Source organism: Cydia strobilella, chromosome 12 (genome assembly GCF_947568885.1).
Source record: "Cydia strobilella chromosome 12, ilCydStro3.1, whole genome shotgun sequence".
In the NCBI taxonomy this organism is placed as follows: domain Eukaryota; kingdom Metazoa; phylum Arthropoda; class Insecta; order Lepidoptera; family Tortricidae; genus Cydia; species Cydia strobilella.
Window position 1 is genome coordinate 4675318 of NC_086052.1, and position 17663 is coordinate 4692980.

General features: G+C 36.3%; 1 protein-coding gene across 1 annotated transcript in view; it reads left to right on the plus strand.

Annotated features, from left to right (window-relative positions):
- The window catches only part of LOC134745948 (BMP and activin membrane-bound inhibitor homolog), an 82458-nt gene extending 68957 nt beyond the window's left edge, over positions 1 to 13501 (plus strand). Inside the window, exons 3-5 of the mRNA XM_063680090.1 lie at positions 3844 to 4001; positions 10654 to 10825; positions 11960 to 13501. Of these exons, the coding sequence (XP_063536160.1) occupies positions 3844 to 4001; positions 10654 to 10825; positions 11960 to 12137 (508 nt within the window). The 3' untranslated portion in view covers positions 12138 to 13501. The remainder of the gene's footprint in view (positions 1 to 3843; positions 4002 to 10653; positions 10826 to 11959) is intronic.
- The last annotated feature ends 4162 nt before the right edge of the window (positions 13502 to 17663 follow it).

Here is a 17663-nt window from a genome sequence, read left to right on the forward strand (position 1 = left end):
GTCTAATGCAAATTGCACTTAACCTCGTTTGCGTTAGTCATTTGACATTCCCCTAATATCAGATGTCACAACCAGGATTTAGGTGTTTTCAATATGTATGTAGATTAGACGTTATCAATATTTTCACGGAATTTCATATCTCTATTACGATGTCTTTGTTCTCAGTTCTAATCTTGATTAAATGTTATTTCCTTTCTTATTTTAAATGTAACGCCATTTCAATATACATAGCTTTTAATTGGCATTAAAATGTACGCCAATCTTATCTCCCGCGCTTTTTATTTATTTACGCTAAAGATACTTTCTTATCTACACGAATCGAGTGCTCTTAATGAGGCTTATTTTTTTTACTTTGCAAGTAAACCGACCGCTTTATCATCGTCGTTTAATGCTTTTAATCTCCTGGTAATTTATTAAAAAGCTTTAAGCAGCCATTTTAATAATTATTTTGCTATCAACATCTGCCTATTCACTTGTAAGTCTTGTAACTGATGATAAAGGCTCATTATATTCGCTGCTTAATGGAATATTAATTAATGTTAAAGAAAATTCAAGAGTACTACATTCAATAATACATATAAAGATCTCTGCACGCAACAAATAAAAGTCCAGTACCCCATCGAGTTTCTGCCGACGATTTTTCGCGATATTAAACTGGAACAATCCCGACGTTCTCAGTCATGTTATTAAAAAAAAACTTAATTCCTGCCTTTTTAATGTTTACTCATGCATCGTTTTATGCGTTTTTTTTACGTTGCATGTTGTCGGATGATTGGAGGCCGCGGGCTGCATTAGGGTTCTTTTTTTGGGGTCTCTTGAATTTATTTAATGTTCGCCTTGATCCTTTTGCGTTTCTGATAATTCGTTCGGACCAATTTGCCAATCAATAGTGACGTAAAGACGTAATCTGTTTTGTCGGAACATAATTCAGATCTCTAGATGATCGTCACCATCATACCTACTACCGGGGTTTAATCCCTTTAATGCGTAGAAACGGAAACCTGGACATTGGTTTTTAGAAAATGACAAAGAAAAATTGGCCAAGACTTTGCAATAATAATTGATTGAAACCGGTTTGGCCTTTAAAGTACAGTCCCCTTAAATACTTTTGACACACTTACGCGTACTTCAACTGTTCAAAGTGCTTGCTATCAAAATAATGGTTATATAATTTTATTCATTAACACCCGTTATCTCGCTGTCAGTAATGTTTTCTTCAACAAACCCGACGTTCCATTACGTAACTAGAGCATTGTTTTTTTTTATGTCCCTTGTTATTAAAACTAATTCAGTTCAAGTGCCAACAGACAAGCTATTAAGGCTTGTAACATGTACTTGTAACATGGACAAGGCAGACAACCCGTCACTAATTATACATGCGTTCATACAGTACAGTCAGCTAAATTGATTTTTTATTCGTCTAGTCATTTTAGAGGTCCTTTAGATGGTGAAAAACTTTTAAATATCAACAAGGTACAGCAAAAACTAGGATGACTGCAAAATGATGAAATAAATGCGTCATCTAGATTTGATTGATGATCTATTTATTTATACGCACTGTTTTATACAAGCAAAGCTTAGTGTTGTTGTTGTTGTTGTCATTCGTTTATTAGATAGCGTTAGTTAATTTTTTTATTTGTAATGGCAACACAAATAAGTGTGAAATTTTTTTTTTAACCATGATTGTCCTTTACTTCAAAAAATGTTAGGACCATTATCACTAAAAATATCAGTAAAGTATTTGTACAATGCAGCAAGTTCACCCATAAGATGATTTATCTACTTTTTATTTTCTGATATGCCTGCTTTTAAAGCACTTTTGACTTTAAAAAGCCTATAAATGATTTCTTTAAAGCCTGCTGGCAGAATATACTTGAATTTGGAATTTCTCATCGTCCTTTTTGTCCTCCAAAAAAACCGATACCTTTGCAGAGTCACGTCTCAATGCGGCCGGCCCATTGTCTTCTTTATTTGTTCTTATCTTTCGTTTCTAAAACGTCTGCCTTTAGTAGACGGCACTTCCTAGTTAGGACCTTGTGGTTATGGAGTTGGACCGTATCTCAAAAGATCATCTTTTAGTTGATTAATTATATTCCTTTGGAATCTCATGTTGATTAAATTTTACGTCGGTATTTTCTCTTGTACCGATAAGGGTTTGTAGGACTTGCATTTTTGTCATAACACGGTTTTGTGATTTGTTGTTGTACTTCTCTGTATTTGAAGTGGTTATGGTGTAGACTTACGTTTAGATCATTGATAACATGATATATTTACAGCCTGAGGCAAGTGAAACATTAATATCCTTTTTAGAGAAGATAGTTTTAATATGCATACGGTAGGCAACGGTAGGTAAAATACACTAGAATATTGTACGCATTATTACAACAAGAATACTCAAGGCGCGTACTTTTGCTGACTCTACTTTAGCGTATCTAGAAGACGCGTTTTGTATAAATTGTAAATATCATCCCTAGCTTTCTTTATAAGGTGTATTGGGATAACTTCGAAAACGAGGTAATATTGAGAATTGCTAATACATATCTACTATATTTGAACCACTTTCTACTGTGGCAACAGTAAACAAGATTCCTTAGGAAGCGTTGTAGTAGCGATAGCGTAAGTCTTGCCAAAGTATTACTTCTGATTTAGCAGATATTGGCGACTTAAAAAATTACCCCTCTTTCGAAGTTACCCCAATTCACCTTGAATATCTGCAAGTTCTTGAGGATAACGACGGCTGCTCAATCGCCCTAATATTCAGCGAAACAGCATTCCTAGACCAAGAATTTGCTGACACGGAAGCTATGTTTGACACAGTGATCTGAAAAATTCTAATGGATTGATAAAAAATAATAAAGAAACCGCGAATAGCCATAGTTCCCACGATAACGTCGCTGATTCTTTGAATATGAAATTAATGGGTTATAAAGATGACCGAACTAGAACAATCTAACATAGATATAAAATTTTCTTATATTTATTTATTGTTTTCTTAAGGATCATACTAACGTATGGCTCAAGTATAAGTAAAATAGATGCGAATGGCCTTTATTGTCCTTGTACTTTGAACTCCATCACCGAAAAGCAGATACAGTCTTAACAAAAATTGAAAAAACAATAATTATGTAGATTACTACATTACCTACATAGTAATATTTTTAATAACCACTGAAAGGGCAATAACATACATACATAGTAATATTTTTAATAACCACTGATACGGCAATAGCAATACGTCCATAAAAAACTGAAACTGGGTATTTTAGGATCCTAAAATAAGTTTGAATTCCTTAGTATTTACACTTACGCCCTTTTGGACCGGGACGCAAGATTTTGACAGGCGACGCACCAACGCATACAAATTGACCACTTCGTTCGCAAACTACTCACGGAGTCTGTTCTCACGCTTATAAATTAAACAATTTCGACACTTAAAATAAAACAATTGTTTTATTTTTTCGTGACAGTTCACTGGTTGAAGTAACGAACCATATTGCTTACAAACTTAAGGTTGATATTTTAATCATTGGTGGAACCAAACGATACAATAATTAAGAGACGATAATTACGAGGATTTATAGGTTTGATGATTTCCATGACTGTGACAGCGTCTTGGTGACAGATGTTCCGTGTATTCAAGATGTTTTAATGATAGGTAACTAAATCAGTTCAATTACCGACTATTCGACAGTGCTTGTTGTGATGTGCTACTAGATCTGACTGATGAAATTCATCCATGTCTATTAATGGAATATTATGACAGATCGTCCTTGAATCGGCCAGAATGGTCACTTTTGTTTTATCACAACAACAATGATTAATAATCCACCGTCTCATTTTCAGGGTCGAAGAAGCAGTGTCCCGTTGCCAGAACTCACCGTCAGCGGACGTACGACCGCCTTCAAGGGAGCATTCGCTCCTATTGTGCTGCTTTAGAGACCTGTGCAACCATGAGGACAGCCCGCTGGCTCGGGCCAGGCTCAATCTGACGCATGATTCAGGTAAATATCATCAAGATCGCCTCTTTATCAATCATTCCCTAAATTTTGTACGAGTATGGGTTCGCGATGGGTGCATGGGGGAACAGTAATTTGGGCACACCATCTAACACTAGCTACCTTAACCCTAGTAGATTAGGTACCTAGGTACCTTTCTCGTTATACACACATCTAACCGCATTGGTCTCGCACATGGGCTAATAACAGCGGTATCGTGGATCCACAACTAGTAGCAATCGATGAGGAATCGCTAATGTAACGAAATATTTGTTTCGGTTGAAGGAAGGTTGGTGGTTCTTTTTGCCCTGGCAAATCTATAGTGCCGGTATCAATTATGTTTTACTGTTTCACTAGATAAGCTGACTATAAGTATTGTTTAAAGCACAAACCCGCTTTCTCCCACATTTTAGCTTAGTTTTGTTTTATTTAATTTAATTTAATTGTATTTTCCTGAAAACCAGCGCCATGGCTAAATATTTTAGTCATCGGCATATGCTGAACTGCATCCATTTTGGTGTTAGAATATATTAAAATAAGATGTAATAGGTTAAGTTTTATATTTTACACAAAATAAACTATTTCTATTTCTATAAGAGTTCAACTCATATATAACTAGAGAACTAAAAGATGTCCTGATTGAAAGATCATATTACAAATCTTCATTACGGAATTTAGGATCATCAGTAATTCAAAAATCAGATGCTTCTAGGCACTCATACTCATAATCCAGTGGACAAATGAGATTTTCTCTCCCGTATAAGAAATGACGTTACGCGACAATTGACTCAGCCATCACTGCAGTTTACATAAGACACAACACAACAATATCTTTGTTCTTGGAAACTGGAACTTCTCCGATATATTGGAACCGCGAATTGTTTTCGTTCAGATCCTATAGATGACTGTATAGGTACGTCCGTTATCATAATATTTTGGTTGAATAGCTTGCGATAGGGTAAAGTTGTATATAGCGAAATGCTTGTTTCATGCGATCATTAAAGTCTTATGTAATCTCATTAGGATTTATTTTATAGTCTTCAGTATTCAGTTAGTTGGGTAATTAGTTTTTTGAAAAAAAACTATACCTAAGCCAATCAGAGCTTGCCATTGGAAATAATAAGTCCAAAAAGAGATTTTAAATACGCCACTTTTAACAGCTCTCATCATTCACAAAATGACACGAATCCTGGAAAATCCTACAAATTATGATAGAAGGTTTCACAACTTATGCCCATATGAATTAAAGTGACTAGGTATGTGACAGACCCTGGGTCCGAGACAGTTACTGGTATATTGTGACTTGTAAATGATATCAAGAAACTTGGCAACTTAGCCTTTTTATAACTTGAGGTAATAGTCCACAGTTGTTGACCACATGAATTATATCAATAAATGAATATCAAGCGGCGCACCTCGGCACACAAGGCACCATTGAAACCCGGCTTCCTATAATTACGCCTGCGTACACGCATGCTAGCATAATTGCCTCTTGCTCTATTCAATAAACATTTTGTACTCGGCTTTTAGTGTCTAATATAACTTGAGGAAGTGTATTTCTTAATACCCTTCTTATATTTCCGTTCTTATTTCATTTGTTTTCTTGATGGAATGATGAATAGGTAGTTTTAGGTACATACTGTGTCTGTCTATTTTGCTTTGCTTCACGTTTGTACTTTTCGCGCCTGGTGGTAAGATATAGTCTAAACATCAATTAAAGCAAAGTAGATAAACCGAAAATATATATTATTGATAACATAAACGGCCTAGTGCTCAACATGTTAATTCCCAATAGTCGACAACCTGCTGCATTTTTATTGACAATTATTTAAGTTTAGATGAAACTTGTTGAAACAAGGACCAGCACTTTCGTCTACCTTATAGGTTCAATTTTAAAAAAGGGAGTTCAAAATGAAGTTTTTTATAGCTGGTATATCGGATTGCATCCCAGGTCAGACTATGCTGGGCAGCATGTGGCTATGCGCTCAGCCACTGTAATTAATATAAGCGTATGCGGGGCGGTATCATGGAATTAGAGGGTGGATGTTTTAGTAATTTCATAGTCAGCTGGCCGCGTTATTGTTCAACAATGTAGTAGTACGGACATATATCTAGAACGTAATGTAGAGAACAATGTAGCAGCATATCCAATTATAAATAATAGGTTAACTGTGGATATGTTCACTCTGTATTAACATATGGCGTTCTGCTCTGGGGTAATTCAAAGTATTAATTTTCCTATCTGTAAGGTTAGCACAGGAGCGCTGCGCCATTATCTTGTCCGCGAGATAGACTAGGTACCCTTCGCTTTCTAATTAATACAGTTAGAAAAACGCGGGTAGTCTATCTCGCGCGCGAGATACTGTCGCGACGTTCCTGTGCTAAGCCCACTGTTTCAGTTAAAACTCGTGGGCTTTATTGGTCACTTGGAGTTTGTTAAAAAGTGACATAAACCTAAACTCTTTTTTTTTTAACAAAACTTTGCTATTAACTTTAAGTTATATGAACCTTACCTACGTTTTATGAAATATTGTAAACAAACGTTCATAATGTTGCTACTTAAATGCAGATCAATTAAAATGTTGGCAAATTATCTGCCGATCGTAATTATTGATTCTGAGGCAATCGTAATTGATCTGTAATGACAGGATGATCGTTCCGAAGTCATGTTTTTGTGTTTGATGTAATTATTATAATTGCGACATCGAAGCCAAAATATGAGATAATTCGATGCATCCTTGCACGGTAGGGACTGGGTTTCCGTATGATATTACATATACAGCAAACCTAGCTTTCAATACTTTACCTATAAAATACCTTCACTTTATACTCTCAGGCAGGTAGCAACTATGTCTTGTTTCACTTTTCCATGTTTGACCCCGTAGAAGATTTGACCGTACCTAGTCAATCACTAAGTTCTAATACTAGGTTTTCAACTGATTAAATGTAAAATAAAGCTTAAAATAAAAAAAAGGTTAGGCACAGTTTGATGGCTTATTTTGTAATGATCAAAATGATCAAGACATGATATAATAATATAAAATTCAGATGGAGAATTTATGGGACTCTTGGAAAGCTCCAGATTGCCTGAAGACGTAAACACGCGGTCGATTTATGAAAATTATACTTGACAAGTGTGTCCAATGCAATCTTGCAACTTTCCCAGAAGGTTCAATTGCTTGTTTTAATAAGGCCTATATATTACCGCAAACTTTGTGACCACCATTTTTTTACTAGTTTATTACCTAAGATATTCTCCTCCTAAAATATTTTTTTTTTACGCCATTTTTCCGAGTGTTATAAGGAATTCTACAAAACCAGAACAACAATGTTTATTAGGTTGTATTGTAAGCTTATCACTTATAAATAGGTAAGCTTTACAACTGTATACATGAATAACTAAAAATCGCTACCTATTTCCTTTTATAATATAATAATAATATTATAGGGACATTCTTACACAAATTGGCTAAGTCCCACGGTAAGCTCAAGAAGGCTTGTGTTGTGGGTACTCAGACAACGATAAATATAATACCTATACAAATACTTAAATACATAGAAAACATCCATGACTCAGGAACAAATATCTGTGTTCATCACACAAATAAATGCCCTTACCGGGATTCGAACCCAGGACCATCGGCTTCACAGGCAGGGTCACTATCCACTAGGCCAGACCGGTCGTCCACTAGGCCAGACCGGTCGCCTTTTATTCCGTGAAAACTCTCAGAACTTAGTAACCAACTACATAGGTAGATACTGGTTAGTATATGAACGGCTGTTAGTTTGTGTCGAATGTTAGTTTTATTGGCCATTATTGTTCTCGCAAATTCTGCTATGTATATATAAGAAACACGGTAGCAGTAGTACCTACAGAGCACGGCACATAAAACAGTAGCTCGGATAACTGTAACAAGAATCGTTATCACCCGGCAGAGTGCCAAGCAAAATATACCACATCCTTACTTTGCCGATAAGGCACTACAGGCATAAAGCACCCTTCTCTAACCGTAACAATATGCTTGCAACAGTTTTCTAAGAAACTGCATCATATAGACGAATTTAAAACTAAGCGAAAAGCCGTATCTCGTAATTCTCGTATCTTAGCAGCATTCTACTTGGAACTGATGAGCTGACGCCGACTAAAAATGGAATCTAAACCTTAGGATACAAGGTTGATTTTAAAATGGTTAGCAAAGTATTTTAGATCGATCGGATAAGTGTAGACAATTGCATTCTTTATGACAATTGATACGTTCATTGTTCGATACGAATAACTTAAAGATATTCTTTAGTGGGCCACTTTCTATCTGATCATGAGTTGTGCTACTTTATAAGTGCTATCAAGTAAGGTTTTGAATACCTAATATTAAATTCTTTTGTGATATTGTAAAGGTTGTTTTTTGAACAATTGCGCAATAAGACAATAAATGGCATGAAATTAGCGATAACACAAGTGACTATAAATTGTATCGCCGATGCTATGAAAATCTATCCTACAACGTCACTTTACCTCATTGGCAGAAAAGCACCGCCAAATTATAAATAAGCTTTAATTTTACTACAATTTGTATAATAACGACTGAGTTGATATGTGAGATCCGACATTCTTAATTGGTATCGGCCAAACCAACATCGGGAGCGCTTTATCCACATTTTTTAAGCAAGGAACTATCCGTCAGTATCCTTACCTAAGAAGATTTTTTTTAATAACTGAATCCCGCATATCCGCGTACCATAACAGCACAATCAACTCAACTTCACCCTAATCGTGCATCTAATTAAACACTAATGAAGTCATAATACTCATAATTAGAAACAGTACCTAGCTCATCAAACCATATTAGAACGAGATCAATTATCTATCCATATTAGATCAATAATCCGGTCCATGGTATATGTATGTTCCACTAGTAATTTCTCGGTTTGGACCTGGTTTTGATATAAAATGATGTTTACAGTACATATGGTGCTACTTCTCTGCACTAGTGCGTAAATTAGCACATTTCGTAACTATGTCAAAAATAGAAACTGCCATATGTACTGTAAAACGTTGTACGATACACGTGCGAATAGGTAATTCGCAACTCGTGTCGATTTAAAACACTCCCTTCGGTCGTGTTTTAATTTATCGCCGCTCGTTTCGAATTTCCTCTTTTTCGCACTTGTATCGTAAATAACTATTCCCATATAGTCACAGAATAAATAATTGTACTACCGTATAGAAAGGAAGTCCTACAAAACCGAAGTTTGACAACGGTTCAGGGTCGAATCATTCTGGCCCTTGCTAATATATAGCACTGTCCCTTTCGGCTATTTAGGGTTGTCAAAATTCAAGTCATTGTCTTATCTGTGGTCGTGCACGCAAAGGGACGTCAACTTGTGACAACCCTAATAATTGCTCGGAGCAATGCTGAGCCGAACGGAGCCGAGTTTGCCCGAAACGAGGAGTTTCGCACCCCTGATATAGTTTTAACTCATAATGTATTGTTTGTCCACATTTTCGTTAGTCATAATTTGGCTTTTCTTAGAAACGCGTAACTTTTCAGGATTGCCATAAAACAAACCTAACCTAACCTGTCTATAGGATAACCTGAGGAAAATCCTGTAAAGTTAACGGTTTCAGAATTATGACTAATATGACTGAATCATTACATTATGACTTTCAATAATTATGTCAAACAAAGGGACCCCTTCATTCCACTTATAAAACGCATTAGAGGTTCGTGCATTTGCTAACTGGAGCGATAATCGCAGGTGCTCATTTGCGATTACAAAGCGCTTTGCTAATCGCTTTGATCGTCCCCTATTCATTATCCCCTTTGTTCGTTATCGCTGAACACCGGACTCGTGCGCAAGTGCACAATAATCGCTCTTTATGGTATAGCAAGTGTTTGAAGTACGGTGAAAGACACATTGATTGATATTGGAAATACCTACCAATCTTTTTAGGTCCAAGATTTTCTCTACTAATTGTTTAAAATAATAAGCAATTTAATGTGTCTATGTACTCGATTCATTAGCATAAGGACGTCACGTCGCTTTCAATAAAAGGCTCGTGGATTTTTAGGTTATGATTTTGCCTAATAAAGAGTAGATATATGTAACTTATCGTTTGGAAATCATGTCTCATATACATTTACCGCGTAAAGATAGCAAGGGATTAAGAACTTAAATAGTTCTTGTTGTGGGTTGTAAATTGGCATAATGATAGTATAGGTAAACATATGAAAACCTTGAATAGTAACTATTTATTAATCTGTGATAGGGGATATTACTGCAATGTTCTGCCACCAGAGTGCAGCACTAGCCTTTTTAGTAAACTATAGAGTAACTTATACATACTGTACCTTTAACAGGTTTTTGACAAGTTTTCAGAGATAGTAAAATATGACATTGATGCACATCCAGGCGGTTTGTTTACAGAGGACCTACCTATTGGGAAATGCGAATCAGAAATTTCGCTATCTGCCTCTTTATCGCTCGAATATGCAAGAGTGACAGAGATGTTTAATAACGAAATTTAGATTTGTTTCGCGATAGACCCTCAGATTGTGGTAGTGGCGCCCCCTACGCAGAGTTTCGCGTAATATTCCCTATTAAACTTGTTTTAATCGTTAGTAAGATTTTATCAACAGAACCTTTCTATTTATTCCAGAAGGCAACACAATAGCCAGTGACTGCGGCGCCAGCTACAACAGTGAAGTGTGGTTTAAAGCGGCCACCATAGCGGTACCAGTGTGTGGCGCCATCATTCTGTTTCTGCTGGTGGCAGTGGCCGTGCGTTTGCTCAAGGCGGACGCCTTGCTACATGCGGATAGGAAACTCAGGTACCTATAAATCTACACAATTTTTAAATAATAAAAAATGGTGGCCATGAACTAAATTAGATGTTAGCGATGAATATTTTACTAAAGGGCTCGCTACGCTAGCACGCAACCTTCCGTTTCCATTGTTTAATAGACCTTGCAGGAGCGTTAGTCATCATTTATAGAAGTAAATTTAAATACGTCAGCTTCATGCATTCTGTTATTTCTAGAATAACTAGGAATACTAGTAATGTTTAGAAATATTTCGTTTGCTATCACTCTATTGAGTTATACTGATTACGGATTTGACCAAACGGAAATACTTATCCGATCATAGTTTAGAATCATAAAGAGACTAACGGCTTGGCCACGACATTGCGCTACTGGCTTCGGCTAAGGCGAAAACCATAGGTGGGAACGGATAGTCCGATCGCTGTGTCTCGCTCCAACCTATAGTTGTCGCCTTAGCCGAAGCCACTCCCGCAATGCCGTGGCCAGCGCGTAAGTATCTAAAGTATCTTGGGATGTAATAGCTTAGTAACCTCCGCCTGCGACTTACTTCGTAGGAGTAGTTAAATAAAAACAAGAAGTCATATTTTATTCATCCGGCATTCACCCACCGCTGAGTGATTACAATCTCTTTATTACGCCACTCTCTCCCTTACATACACCTACAATCTTCTATCGCCTACAATTTTTTCAGCTTTTGCCCTAAGGTTGACCGGGAGAGAATGCCTCATGGCATTAAGTTCGCCTTTTGTACATTAAGTTTTCTTTTGTGCAATAAAGTTTAAATTAATAAATCAATACTAATATTATAAGTGCGAAAATGTGTCTCTCCACGCTTAAACCGCTGAACCGATTTAGTTGAAATTTGGTATAGAGACAGTTTGAGTCCCGGGGAAGGACATAGGGTAATTTTTATCCCAGAAGTCATCCTTTAAGGAGGTGAAAAGGGGGGGTGGAATTTTGTATGGGGAATCGATAAAAAGCAGATTGGATAAAAAATAAGCTAACCAATTTACTAACTCCACGCAGACGAAGTCGCAGGCAAAAGCTAGTATGTAATACTATGTAATATTATGTAATAGTATGTAATACTTGGCGTTCGGCATATGACAGTCTATGTAAAGTATAGCATTATGACATTTTCAGAGGCGGCTACTCCCTCCCCCTAGCGCAGCACTCGGACGACGTGAAGAAGGTGTGGGTGGGGGCGTCCGCGCCGCTGCTGCTGGCGCCGGGCGCGGGCGGCTGCCTGGTGGCGGTGGAGCGCGCGCAGCTGCGGGACATGCCGCATCCACCGCCGCCCGGCATGGACATACTGCGATAGGCAATGTACAACTGGCCTTATGGACACCGTACGCACTAAAGGGGTCTTTCAACTTTTTGATCTTAGTGCCAGCACGGCTTTGCGTGCCGGATTGTGCGCAATTTGGCTCTCTGCGGGGCGAATTGGCAAGTTAGCGAGTTTGGAGAGCCCTCCACTGAATTGGCTTTTAGTGTCTCGCACCCTTATTAATAGTGATCGGTACCAACGTTTTAATTTCGTGGCAAAGTAAAATTCAGCTGAAATTATTAATTAAGGTTAATAACCTTGATATGGTTATGAACCTTAATTGACCGTCTCCTTTAAAATTGTTACTTTCCTTCACTCGACCACGCCGCCATGAAATTAAAACGTTACCGATCACTACTTATTATTCTTATTAAGCACCGTTTTTGTGTATTAGATTCTGAATTGATATTTCGATTGGCTAATTTACACCATAGGTTTGTTTTGTAGAGTTAGACCAAGAAAAATCTGCAACGATTTTTAGAGCATACAATGCAAGTATTATTTATACCTCATAATTTCGTAGAATTTTGACGTTGAAAAATAATTCTTGCACTGCGTGTGCTATCGAAATCGTTGCAAACTTGTCTTGGTCCGACTCTACCAGTTTAGCACTAAAATGTCAGATCGATTGGACAAATTATAGCAACCGAATTGTCATATTTCCGGGATATATTACCGTAGAAAAAGTTTTACGATCCCGGTTGCAAGAATGACTACGAATGTGTTGCTTAGCCTGGTGGTTTAAAAAAGAAGCAACGGTAGGAATAAAGCGTTGTTCCTTTTTTAAATCGCAAGTGCGTACAAGGTCTTAGAGTTAATAATCTGAAGTGTCGGTTTTATGGAATAAGAGGAGTCCATCTCTGGGTCGCGCTGTTATATTGGATTATGGTCTGAGTGAATGTGGAAACGTTCATCTTAAATGCTTCGTTTTTCTTTAATTAGCTGATGTAAATAACTGTTTCGATGGTTATGTCCACTGCTTTTACTAATATTGTCACGCCAACATAAGAGCAATGGCGACTACATCGTTTAAATCCCTCTTTTGGAGGAGGGATAAGTCTGTGTTCCGATTTAAAAATAAATAGAATCACATAGTGTAGTTTTTAAGATGCCTCCATAATTTACGAGTAAGTACCTGTATATAGTATTATTTATCTCAGATGATTTTTTCGGGCTTGGGCCCTAATTTCTTAAACAAAAGCCTTTGTTTCTTTAAGCAGCGGTCTTCAGCACGTGTCAAAGCAACCATATCGTTTAAAAAGAAACTATCGCGATAGAATTAAGGTTCAAATTCATGTGACAGGTCATTCAGAACAATCAGGGTGGGCTTTTCTTTATAGATAACAAAACGTGTTATCTCCGAACGTATATATATATAGAATAGTAAATAGGCTTTGTTACCCTTACTTATGTCGGGAGTAAGTAGCGTACCCACTGCATAAATGAAACTAACTTTTGTTTAACACGAAACACACTATGGCACGAGCCCGAAAAAAAACATCTGAGATAATTCATACTCTATCTTAATATTCTTACTATAAGCGCCTGTATATCTTAACCCTTAAATGCATAATGATGTATATATGCATCGTATATTTGATGGTCCGTGGCTCAATATGCAGCTATCCAAAATCACATTTATTACTTTTATACAGCATGACACATCTATTTCAATTTATTCTCTTTATCTTTCTGTTCTTATTTATTATTTTTGTAATTGATTTGATTATTGAAGCATGAATACCTTAGACTAGCGCATGTTTAACTTAGTTTATATAGGTAAACAAATTCGTACGCCTAGCGGCAAAACATAGCGTTCGCAATATGCTCTAACTATAAGACCAATACAATGTACCTATGTTATAACGAATAAATGCATTCTGATTCTGATTCTGATTAAAAAGTTATACAAAAAATCATGCATTTAAGGGTTAATATTCTTATCACATCGTCTTTCTTTAAATCTAGGGTTGCAAGAACGATTTCCTAAGCACACAAATTGATCTCAAAAAAAAGTATACACTTGTCAGTGACAGCGCGGCCATGACATACCAAAACAAATGTGTATAATATATCTTGTACCGTTTATATATGCGCTTTGTGTTCCTTTAAATGTACCCTTTTTAGCTTTAATTCAACCATCCAGGCCTGTTAGTCACTAAGTGTAAGGCCTGAGTAGACGCTCGAGTTGGGCGTGCAGCGGGGCGGGGCGTGCGGCGTGCATGTTAAACAAATGCAAACGTATAGGAGCGGCCTTAGTGCACGCTGCTCACATCACTTGTGAGCCCGACGCCACGCTGCACGCCCCGCCGAACACTCCGCTTCGAGCGTCCACTCAGGCCTTACCTTAAGTTTTCGATTTTTATTTGTTCAATTGAAATATAGTTTTTTGATACATTTTTCATTTTTTCTGCCTTTTTTACTGTATTCTTAAATTTATTAGTTATTTTAAACCCTATCAATATAAAACACTGCAAAACGATTGCAAAGTTATAAACTGAAATAGATAACATACACTAGAAAAAGTGACAAAGTCCACCGGTGGCCGATTCGGGAATCGAACCCGCGTCTTCAGCTTACGCGGCTAACGTGCTGACCACTAGACCACCCGGCCACGGTGGTACCCGTCCCAAATTCTCTGATGTATGCTATCTTTGAAAGGCTAGGCGCCTTAGACCAACTGAAAAAAACATATTTATTAAAATAATTTGATTTGTTCTCTAGTTGAATTATTACAAACTTGTTAAGGATGAATTAATTTTTTTAAGTGAATTTTGATATACATGTTGTCAATCTAAATATTTTAATTTATACGATATCAGATATTTATTATTCTTTCGTGAAAGTGAATAATGAAATCTTATCTTATCTTTCTTATGTGACTGGCCGGATGGTTCTAATGTACTATCGACTGACTTTCCTTAAGAATTGTGTAAAGCGTGAAGTATGTATTCATTTACCGATAATAGACAATTTACATGTCCAATACAATTCAATTTCTGGTTTGATTTACGGAAATATTTTAATAAGGTAAATATTTGACATCCTGTACATCATATATTTTACAGTACATATTGAGCTACTTTACGTGCACTAGTGCGGTAATTAGCACAACGTCTTGTAAAACATACGATACACGTGCGAATAGGTAATTCGCAACTCGTGTCGATTTAGACTCCCTTCGGTCATTAGAGTTTTGAATGATTCACGGTTAGTTTCACTAGACTTATATTGAAAGGTAATCACGGTCTATATCCCGGTCAATATAAGTCCCTTCGGTCCTGTTTTAATTTATTGCCGCTAGTTGCGAATTTCCTACTTTTCGTACTTGTAATGTCCTATTGCTTAACGATCAAATAACAAATTATAAGTAACAAAACATTACGTATTGACATCACTTAAATTGATAGAAAGTTATTCAAACCGAAGTTTTTAACTATTTCCGTAAATTGATTTATATTCTTATCTAGTTTTTTCCATGTCTATAGTCGGAACAACATGCACATTTCATTTAAATTCTTAGGCCTACATTGTATATGTACTTTTGCATGCATTTCCTTTCCCATGTACATGACTGTATTGTATAATGTGTAAATATAGTATAATTATATTAAGTTGTTACCTGTTACCTATATTATAATCACAATGAATTATGTAAGGTGTTTCTGAGAGGTTAATCCATTTGGAGTTTACTAGTCTTTATTTATCTGATTTTTGCATTGATATGCGATTTTATACTATTAATTAACTCCCCATGGATTTGGCTTGTGGTCGAATAAATGCAACAGATACCTTTTAGGTTTAAAAGCACACATTATTTAAGTCCAGTGTGAATTTAATAGTACATTACGATACAAGTGCGAAAAATAGGGAATTCCAAACAAGTGGCGATATATTAAAACACGACCGAAGGGAGTGTTTTAAATCGACACGAGTTGCGAATTACCTATTCGCACATGTATCGTACTACGTTTTACAGTACATATGGCCCTTTAAATTTTCGACATAGTTGCGTAATGTGCTAATTATCGCACTAGTGCGGTAAAGTAGCCCCTTATGTACTGTAAAATACTTTTAAGAATTATCGTGCATATTTAATTGTAAATAAAATCGATGTTTGTGATTTTTTAAGGATTATTTTAACACATGACAAAATTATGAAAATAATATAACACTTGCCAAATTGGCGATTGTAAATACAGTGACATTTTAAAATAAATTGTTCCAAATCGTAGGGTAAATAAATTGGCCTTTATGGGTAAAAAAAATGAGAGTACCTAAATTAGATTACTTTATACAATGAAATCAGATTTTTTTTCGGGTTAGATTGTAATAAGTACATGTATTATTCGGTTGTACGCATTTTTAACGTCAGCAACACGTAATAATAGTGACCTATTTCGATGTAAATCCATTTTCAACCGTATTTATATCAATTTAAGATTGTGTTTCGTACAAAGATTGTTTTTGATTTAGGTCCATTTAAACGTGTGATATTTCTTCGACCATACACAGAATAACCCGATGCTTCCCAAGGTGCCTTACTGTAACTGTAGTCATACATTATGTAGGTGCAATTATAATACTCCTTAAGCCTACGATCTTATGTAAATATAATGTAATGAATTGTGTAAAGTTAATAAAAAAGCAAATTATTTTATTACTGGATTTTGTGGTTTCTTTTATAATTCCTAAGACAATAAATGGCAGCATACCTATAATGCATAAAACGTTGCACCATAACCTTGGAACACTTGGAATTAGGTAAAACATGCCAACGACAATAGGCAAATTTATCCTGTTCATAAGTTCATAATAAACACGTGTATTGATAATTAGATAGCTATTTTTGGATTCAGTTTAGATATTAGTAAATTATATGTTTTGGCCAGCCGATCACCGAAAAACCGGCCAAGTGCGAGTCGGACTCGCGCACGAAAGGTTCCGTACCATTACGCTCAAAAACAGCAAAAAAATCACGTTTGTTGTATGGGAGCCCCACTTAAATATTTATTTTATTCTGTTTTTATTACTTGTTGTCATAGCGGCAACAGAAATACATCATCTGTGGAAATTTCAGCTGTCCAGCTGTCACGGTTCCTGAGATACAGCCTGGTGACAGACAGACGGACAGAGGAGTCTTAGTAATAGGGTCCCGTTTTTACCCCTTGGGTACGGAACCCTATTAAACGACAAAAAAGTTGGCCCTATTAGCAACGTTACCATTGTCTAATTAATAAATTGAAACAAGTTATGTTAAAATATATTGATGTTATAATTATTAATTAGTATCGTGTTTTATGACTTCATCTTAAATCCTTGATAGTTACGATTAAGATGCATATCTGTCCATCACCGTGTACCTAATGGTTGTTAGGGCATATGTAATAGTTGGCCAATTAAATATTAATATCCTTGCTTCGGTACCTACTATAGTGAAATAGTACATTGTGCAACATGGGGCGTAAAGTTAATATTGCAAACGAGTGCCGGAGCGATTTATATAGACTCGAGTTTGCA